This window comes from Nothobranchius furzeri, chromosome 11, assembly GCF_043380555.1.
Source record: "Nothobranchius furzeri strain GRZ-AD chromosome 11, NfurGRZ-RIMD1, whole genome shotgun sequence".
NCBI classification, from domain to species: Eukaryota; Metazoa; Chordata; class Actinopteri; order Cyprinodontiformes; family Nothobranchiidae; genus Nothobranchius; species Nothobranchius furzeri.
Window position 1 is genome coordinate 73,195,165 of NC_091751.1, and position 9,089 is coordinate 73,204,253.

At 54.9% G+C, this 9,089-nt stretch overlaps 1 protein-coding gene across 2 annotated transcripts in view; it reads left to right on the plus strand.

The window, feature by feature from the left end:
• pif1 (PIF1 5'-to-3' DNA helicase homolog (S. cerevisiae)) overlaps positions 1 to 8,147 on the plus strand; it is a 12,141-nt gene extending 3,994 nt beyond the window's left edge. Inside the window, exons 5-12 of one of the 2 annotated variants that reach the window (XM_015942215.3) lie at positions 78 to 192; positions 372 to 478; positions 2,007 to 2,146; positions 2,302 to 2,345; positions 2,781 to 2,868; positions 3,564 to 3,709; positions 7,671 to 7,862; positions 7,935 to 8,147. In XM_015942215.3, the coding sequence (XP_015797701.3) occupies positions 78 to 192; positions 372 to 478; positions 2,007 to 2,146; positions 2,302 to 2,345; positions 2,781 to 2,868; positions 3,564 to 3,709; positions 7,671 to 7,862; positions 7,935 to 7,994 (892 nt within the window). In that variant the 3' untranslated portion in view covers positions 7,995 to 8,147. Of the gene's footprint in view, positions 1 to 77; positions 193 to 371; positions 479 to 2,006; positions 2,147 to 2,301; positions 2,409 to 2,780; positions 2,869 to 3,563; positions 3,710 to 7,670; positions 7,863 to 7,934 lie in introns of both variants that reach the window. The other variant, XM_015942214.3, reaches the window with a different exon arrangement.
• Positions 8,148 to 9,089: the final 942 nt, after the last annotated feature.

A 9,089-nucleotide genomic window follows, 5' to 3' on the forward strand; every position in this document is an offset into this window, starting at 1 on the left:
TCACAGGTTTAGTTAAGCCGTGTAATTCCATCTCCATCAACGTTTCTTGTTCAAATAATCCCCGCGATGCGGCCCAGGTCCGTGAGGAGGTCCACTCAGCCGTTTGGAGGGATCCAGCTGATCGTCTGTGGGGATTTCCTCCAGCTGCCTCCTGTTTCTAAAGGAAAGGAGAAAGCCAGCTTCTGCTTCCAGGTGAGCCCAGTGGGACTCTGATGGTGCGGCCACCCGGCCGTACGGGTTATGTGCCTAGGAGACCGCTGTAGCTGCTTGTCTGCATCTCTTCTCTGAGCACATGATCACGAGAGCAGCTGTTCCTCAGAAGCACCAGGGAGCTTTCCTAGAAACCTCCTCTTTCGTTTGTGAACCTACAGGCCAGGAGCTGGCGAAAAGTCATCCAGGTCAACATGGAGTTAACGGACGTCCGGAGGCAAACGGACCAGCGCTTCGTCTCCCTCCTGCAGGCAGTGAGGGTGGGCAGGTGAGAGGACCTATCTGCAGTACTTTCAGCACCATGGTGGTGGTCTGGTGTGGGACAGACGGACCCCACACCTCTGTTACCGCAGTGGAATGCTGACAAGCCTCTATGAGGGTAATGAAGCACCAGAACCGGGTTCAGGGGTCGGGTACCGAGTCTGTTCCCTCCTGGGTCAGAAGCTACAGTTGCGTTGTGTCCAGGTGTTAAATGCAGACTAGGCAGTTTGGGCTTGCTTTTAGCGCCCCCTAGTGTCCGCCAGCCTTCGTTGGTGTCCACCGGAGGGGTTCACCACTGAACTAAAACCACCATCGGAGCCGTGCTGGACCCAGGCTGGTGGGGCTGCTGGCCTCTCCGTGGCGCTGTAAAGGGTCGTTTCAGCACACTTCCTCCAGAGAGTGGTTTAAAAACATGAAAAGGTTGTTGAGCATGTGCTCATCTTAAACGTCAGCTCTCTTATCACAGGCTGAATCTGGAGAATGAGCGCCACAGCGACATCTAGTGTGTGAAGGTTGTAGTTGCAACAGCAGAACAGCTTCCAGCCGTCGGGGTGTCCGTTTCTCCCTGAGGGGGGGGGGGACCGGCCAGCACCCTGTCCAGGACTCGTTTCTGCTAATGGCTTTATGTGACCGCTCCTGGGCTCGGCAGCAGCGGGTGACGTGTCCAGTCTGCCGCTGAGGGCGCCCTCTAGTGGCGGGTATTTTAAACATAAACCCAATGAAATACGTTTTAATGAGAATGCAGCTTCTAACCCTTTCATGCATGAATTATGAAATCTTCAACCATGATTTTTAAACTAGTTTTTCATTCATCCTCAGGTGTGAAAGAAACAAAGTCCAACACAATCTTCTAACATTAATAATTTAGTTTATGACACGTCCAGCTCCGGACCGGTGGTTCTGAACATGAAGCATGTTGGCTGGCCTCGCTGGAGCACACATGGAGGGCTCACATGCAGTAAGGTCATCATCAGCTGGGCTCGATAGCAAAACTAAATAAAAACACTGGAGCACCTGTCCGCCCTCGTGGCCGTCACGCGTCAGCGCGCTACAGGAAGCGCTGTGCCGTCATTCTGCAGCTCTAACGCCCGCGGAGGTTTATCGTTAAAATGGATTTTTATTAAATTGTTCCACATTTAACTTTTAAATGAGATATTTTTCTAGTGTTCTAGCATCTTCCAGTGCTGGCTGCAGGATGGTTTAGTTGTTAGGAGGAAGTCTAGCAGACGGCGTGCAGCCCGGGGTGAGGGAGGGAAACTCGGTGGTTCGGTCGTGTTCGTGTCGGGGGGTGAGACCGGGCCTCGTCCTTTACTCCTGCTGCTGCTGACCAGAAGAACTGAGCAGCTCGTTTGTTAAATGCAGGTTTAAGTTGATGATCACAGAGACATTTCTCTCCAGTCTAAACGAACGGCCATATAAGGATTTCCTGTAAGCTCACCTGTGGAAGTTTTTATTCTTTTAAAGGTGAGCGAGAAGGAGCTGTTCTCCGCTGGGTTTAGTGGTTTTAAGGCCCCGTTCTGCTCAACTCTCCTCAGGGTGACGGAGGAAGTCACGGCCAAGCTGAAGAGAAGCGCTGGCCATCGGATCGAGAGGGACGGGGTCCTGGCTACACGGCTATGCACGCACAAGGATGACGTGGAGCTCACGAATGAGAACAAACTCCAGCAGCTGCCAGGTCTGAGTCTGCCCTCTGATTGGATCATTGACCTGGAGCAGGTGCTGCTTAGTGGTGAAAGCCGTCACTCCTGTTCTGGTGGAGCCGCTTTGTTCTGACCACCCGGCACCTGTTTGGTGTCGGCGCTCAGCGGTGATGCTGTCTCTGCTCCTCAGGGTCAGAGCGGGTCTTCGAGGCTCTGGACAGCGACCCGCAGCTGGTGAGGGTCATAGATGCTCACAGTCCCGTCAGCAGACGGATCCAGCTCAAAGTGGGAGCCCAGGTGTGTGTGTGTGTGTGTGTGTGTGTGTGTGTGTGTGTGTGTGTGTGTGTGTGTGTGTGTGTGTGTGTGTGTGTGTGTGTGTGTGTGTGTGTGTGTGTGTGTGTGTGTGTGTGTGTGTGTGTGTGTGTGTGTGTGTGTGTGTGTGTGTGTGTGTGTGTGTGTGTGTGTGTGTGTGTGGTTTAGCTAGGGTTAGGAGTAGATCAGCACTAGTTAGGGTTTAGGCGTGATGCACTCAATAAATGAACTGAAGTCAATGGATGGTCCTCACTTTGGTGTGTGTGTGTGTGTGTGTGTGTGTGTGTGTGTGTGTGTGTGTGTGTGTGTGTGTGTGTGTGTGTGTGTGTGTGTGTGTGTGTGTGTGTGTGTTTGAAGGTCATGTTGACGAAGAACCTGGATGTGGCTCGAGGTCTGGTGAATGGCGCGCGTGGAGTTGTCGTAGCATTTGAATCAGGAAGTCAAGGTTTGTATTATTCAGCTTTTCTCACACACCTGATCACCGATGCATCAGGTGTGTGTGTGTGTGTGTGTGTGCGCGTGTGTGTGTGTGTGTTATTGGAACTGAAACCAGGTAGATGTTTGTCATGAGCCTGAACGGAAGGTTGTACATGTGTTTCTACACGACTCTACCTCTGTCTGCTCGGCTACGGTGAAGTTTTATCTCCACCAATAACACAAGCCTGGAGGAGTTCTGCTGTGTGGTGGAGTTGCTAATGCTAATGGTTAGTTTCTACTAGCAGAGGCGTTCTCTGCTGTTTCCTGGACTAAACCAACAACAGCCTTCCCCAGATGGGTGAGTCCATGAATGTTAGTGACAGGGTGACGTAGATCTGTCAGGATTTTCTATCCTAGATCTTCACCTAGAATCTGTTTTCTATCAGAAGCTACTGCAGGAGGTAGGTGTAGGAGACTATCTTCATGTTCAGCCTGCATGACACACTCACAGTGACCCGCTAGAATCAGAGATGATCAGTAAAAGTGGGTTTTGGGCGTTTATATGTTCCAGCGTGAAGCGCCTTGAGGCCACTCTGGTCGTGATCGAAGCTTTTTAAATCCGCTGGATTGAATCCGATTAAGGAAAGATCTGAACTTCTGTTGGAGGCAGAAAAAAGTAGGAAGAAAGAAGCATTTTATTAATTTTGTCTGTCGTGTCCTCAGGACTTCCACGTGTGCACTTCCTGTGTGGGGTCACAGAGGTCCTAAAGCCGGAGCGGTGGGTGTTCAGGTCTGCTGGAGGGACCCACCTGAGCCGACAGCAGCTGCCTCTCAAGCTGGCCTGGGCCATCTCCATCCACAAGAGCCAGGTGAGACCAGACTCCACCGCTGGGCTAGTCCTCCCACAACCTGCTGCCAGGAGCAAACGTCCCCGTCCGACTGCTGGAGCAGCTTTGTTAGTCGCGCAGCTCCTGAAATCAAATACTGGCCCAGAACTTTTATTCACTATGGGAGTAGTAATGCCTGGTTTAACTAGTCTAGTGGGCCCGGTACAACTAGTCTCGCGGGTCCGGTATAACGTCTAGTGGGTCCGGTTTAACTAGTCTAGTGGGCCCGGTACAACTAGTCTCGCGGGTCCGGTATAACGTCTAGTGGGTCCGGTTTAACTAGTCTAGTGGGCCCGGTACAACTAGTCTCGCGGGTCCGGTATAACGTCTAGTGGGTCCGGTTTAACTAGTCTAGTGGGCCCGGTACAACTAGTCTCGCGGGTCCGGTATAACGTCTAGTGGGTCCGGTTTAACTAGTCTAGTGGGCCCGGTACAACTAGTCTCACGGGTTCGGTATAACGTCTAGTGGGTCCGGTTTAACTAGTCTAGCGGGCCCGGTACAACTAGTCTCGCGGGTCCGGTACAACGTCTAGCGGGTCCGGTTTAACTAGTCTAGCGGGCCCGGTACAACATCTAGCGGGTCCGGTACAACGTCTAGTGGGTCCGGTTTAACTAGTCTAGCGGGCCCGGTACAACTAGTCTAGCGGGCCCGGTACAACTAGTCTAGCGGGCCCGGTACAACTAGTCTCGCGGGTCCGGTACAACGTCTAGCGGGTCCGGTTTAACTAGTCTAGCGGGCCCGGTACAACTAGTCTCGCGGGTCCGGTACAACGTCTAGCGGGTCCGGTTTAACTAGTCTAGCGGGCCCGGTACAACATCTAGCGGGTCCGGTACAACGTCTAGTGGGTCCGGTTTAACTAGTCTAGCGGGCCCGGTACAACTAGTCTAGCGGGCCCGGTACAACTAGTCTAGCGGGCCCGGTACAACTAGTCTCGCGGGTCCGGTACAACGTCTAGCGGGTCCGGTTTAACTAGTCTAGCGGGCCCGGTACAACTAGTCTCACGGGTTCGGTATAACGTCTAGCGGGTCCGGTTTAACTAGTCTAGCGGGCCCGGTACAACTAGTCTAGCGGGCCCGGTACAACTAGTCTCGCGGGTCCGGTACAACGTCTAGCGGGTCCGGTTTAACTAGTCTAGCGGGCCCGGTACAACTAGTCTCGCGGGTCCGGTATAACGTCTAGTGGGTCCGGTTTAACTAGTCTAGTGGGCCCGGTACAACTAGTCTCGCGGGTCCGGTATAACGTCTAGCGGGTCCGGTACAACGTCTAGTGGGTCCGGTTTAACTAGTCTCGCGGGTTCGGTATAACGTCTAGTGGGTCCGGTTTAACTAGTCTAGTGGGCCCGGTACAACTAGTCTCGCGGGTCCGGTATAACGTCTAGTGGGTCCGGTTTAACTAGTCTAGTGGGCCCGGTACAACTAGTCTCGCGGGTCCGGTATAACGTCTAGCGGGTCCGGTACAACGTCTAGTGGGTCCGGTTTAACTAGTCTCGCGGGCCCGGTACAACTAGTCTCGCGGGTCCGGTACAACGTCTAGCGGGTCCGGTATAACGTCTAGTGGGTCCGGTTTAACTAGTCTAGCGGGCCCGGTACAACTAGTCTCGCGGGTTCGGTATAACGTCTAGCGGGTCCGGTTTAACTAGTCTAGCGGGCCCGGTACAACTAGTCTCGCGGGTCCGGTATAACGTCTAGTGGGTCCGGTTTAACTAGTCTAGCGGGCCCGGTACAACTAGTCTCGCGGGTTCGGTATAACGTCTAGCGGGTCCGGTTTAACTAGTCTAGCGGGCCCGGTACAACTAGTCTCGCGGGTCCGGTACAACGTCTAGCGGGTCCGGTTTAACTAGTCTAGCGGGCCCGGTACAACTAGTCTCGCGGGTCCGGTACAACGTCTAGCGGGTCCGGTTTAACTAGTCTAGCGGGCCCGGTACAACTAGTCTCGCGGGTCCGGTACAACGTCTAGCGGGTCCGGTTTAACTAGTCTAGCGGGCCCGGTACAACTAGTCTCGCGGGTCCGGTATAACGTCTAGCGGGTCCGGTTTAACTAGTCTCGCGGGTCCGGTACAACGTCTAGCGGGTCCGGTTTAACTAGTCTAGCGGGCCCGGTACAACTAGTCTCGCGGGTCCGGTACAACGTCTAGTGGGTCCGGTTTAACTAGTCTAGCGGGCCCGGTACAACTAGTCTCGCGGGTCCGGTACAACGTCTAGCGGATCCGGTTTAACTAGTCTAGCGGGCCCGGTACAACTAGTCTCGCGGGTCCGGTATAACGTCTCGCGGGTCCGGTATAACGTCTAGTGGGTCCGGTTTAACTAGTCTAGCGGGCCCGGTACAACGTCTAGCGGGTCCGGTATAACGTCTAGCGGGTCCGGTTTAACTAGTCTAGCGGGCCCGGTACAACTAGTCTCGCGGGTCCGGTATAACGTCTAGCGGGTCCGGTTTAACTAGTCTAGCGGGCCCGGTACAACTAGTCTCGCGGGTCCGGTATAACGTCTAGTGGGTCCGGTTTAACGCGGAGGAGCTGAGGCGCGTGATGAGGTCTGGAGGGGCAGAGGGGGGTGGACATGTCCAGAGGAGGTGCAGTGAGGACGTGGGTAGAAGGGTGCGGAGGTTGGAGCCACAGATCTGATCACATTTGCATCGATAAAGATTTAATCAGAGAATCCTAAGAGTCCCACAGGGGTAGTGAACGCGAGGGTGGAGGCAGACGTTTACAGCCAGCTGATCCTGTAGAGCTCCACACATGACACAATCAGATGTGTTAGACTGGTGACACACTAGCCCTCCGATAAGAGTTAACGTGTAGTAAACGTGGGAAATCCGTACTTTACCGTGGATCAGAGGAAGTAACACACAGTGTGTGTGTGTGTGTGTGGGGGGGGGGTAATAGTTCCTCACCAACGTCTGAAACAAATCTCACACCTTCGACGTGCAGCGCCACAGCTAGCGCTCATGCTCGTGTTAAATGGTGCTTTCTACCCGGTGTGATGGTGCGGCGACCCAACGCCACCGCTGATGTGGTATTTAAGTGTGCTCTGAGCATTAAATGGTGTTCTATGTTTACGAGTGTTTGTTTTGCTACGACTCCTCTCGTGTGTGGCAGTGTTGCATCACTTTGACTCCAACAGAAGGAAAACTTCATTACCCCGTCCATGGTGATGTAGGTCCTGCTCTAGGGTGTCTACCCTCCCAGTCTGGGTTGTGTTGCAGCAGCAGGAACATGCTGGTGTGTGAGAGGTGGGTGGACTCTTACCTGTGGGCTGTAGCATGAGGGTGAAAACCCCGTGCTGCCTCCAGTAACCTGCTGGTCGCTTTCATCACAAATAAATGTTGGTTTAGTTTCCATGTAGCGTCTCCTCGTATGAACCTGCTACTCCCGAGTCGTGACGCGACCCGCCCTCCCTCTTCAGGTCCAATCTCCTGTGGGTTGTCCTCGTTTCCTGTTGACGCTCTTTAGTGTGTGAAACTGGAACACAGTTAGTGGTTTCCTCCGTGGGGTGGTGGGACCAGAGGCGACACTTCCCTCCCTCCCAGCAGCCACACCAGCAGCAGCACCTCCGCTGCCACATCCTGACCCAGACTCCACAAATTGGCTGGAGAGCGAAGGAACATGTAGGTGATTTGGTTTGTTGGAGACCTGGAAGCATCCATTTAAGCGTTTCCATGGTTACTGAAATGGAAGTGTTTCCAAGGCGCTAAGCCACAGTACGTTTGTGCAAAGGGCTCGACCCCTTCAGTTCAGCCTGACATGCGGTTAGGGGCCAGCTGCATCACTCCCCTTTGGTTCATTCCTGATCACGTGCTCTGGTGGACCCGACCGGTCCTGGTGCTGCCGGGCCCTCATGCTGGGATTAAACCTAATGGAGGCTGGGACTGTACTGGTGTTCTCAGACATGTCCTCTCCTCTGGGCTGCAGCCCAGCTCTTCTTAAACTGCTTGGTTTCATTCCAGGGGATGAGCCTGGACTGTGTGGAGATTTCTCTGGCCCGTGTGTTTGAGAGCGGCCAGGCCTACGTGGCTCTGTCTCGGGCCCGGAGCCTGGAGGGACTCAGGGTCATGGATTTTGACCCCTATGTGGTCCGAGCAGATCCAGATGCCCTGCTCTTCTATGAGAGACTGAGAAAGGAGCGGCTCCTCGTGCAGGTGAGTGACCTGCTGAGGGTTCAAACGTGAATGACGTGGGAGGAGGTCAACAACGCTGCTCTGTGGCTGCAGGCCTCCTTGGAGGAGTCCTTCTGCAACAAGGAAAATGCTGGAAGAAGGGAAGTCCTCTGACTCCAGGGCACTCTGCTGAGGGCAGCGCTGAGCTCTACTGCACCCTGCTGGTCACTTCTGGAACATCAGGCTCTTTTTATTGGACTTGTTTCCATCATGTTTAGCTTATTTATGACTGCATGTATTCTAATAAAGTTTTACTCCGACCACCGAGCTTTTTGTTTCATGGTTTATGGAAAACCTGATTTTAGGTCCTTTAACTCAGGAAAGGTTTTTTTTTACCTTGCTAACGTTTCAACCACTTCATCTGCGGGCGGCAGAGGACGGCGTCGCCCGCACTCCCCTCACCGATGACGCGCTCCCCTCACCGATGACACGCTCCCCTCACCGATGACGCGCTCCCCTCACCGATGACCCGCTCCCCTCACCGATGACGCGCTCCCCTCACCGATGACACGCTCCCCTCACCGATGACGCGCTCCCCTCACGGATGACGCGCTCCCCTCACCGATGACGCGCTCCCCTCACCGATGACGCGCTCCCCTCACCGATGACACGCTCCCCTCACCGATGACCCGCTCCCCTCACCGATGACGCGCTCCCCTCACCGATGACCCGCTCCCCTCACCGATGACGCGCTCCCCTCACGGATGACGCGCTCCCCTCACCGATGACGCGCTCCCCTCACCGATGACGCGCTCCCCTCACCGATGACCCGCTCCCCTCACCGATGACGCGCTCCCCTCACGGATGACGCGCTCCCCTCACCGATGACGCGCTCCCCTCACCGATGACGCGCTCCCCTCTCCGATGACCCGCTCCCCTCACCGATGACGCGCTCCCCTCACCGATGACGCGCTCCCCTCACCGATGACCCGCTCCCCTCACCGATGACGCGCTCCCCTCACGGATGACGCGCTCCCCTCACCGATGACGCGCTCCCCTCACCGATGACGCGCTCCCCTCTCCGATGACCCGCTCCCCTCACCGATGACGCGCTCCCCTCACCGATGACGCGCTCCCATGCATGACCAAAAAAAAAAAGGATGGAAAAGCATTTTTAAAAGGGACTCCGATCTTCAGAGGAGAAAGAGGAGGCCTGGCGTCGGGAGTCTGGACCAGTTCACTGACTGTTGAGAGGATCTGCTAACGGCT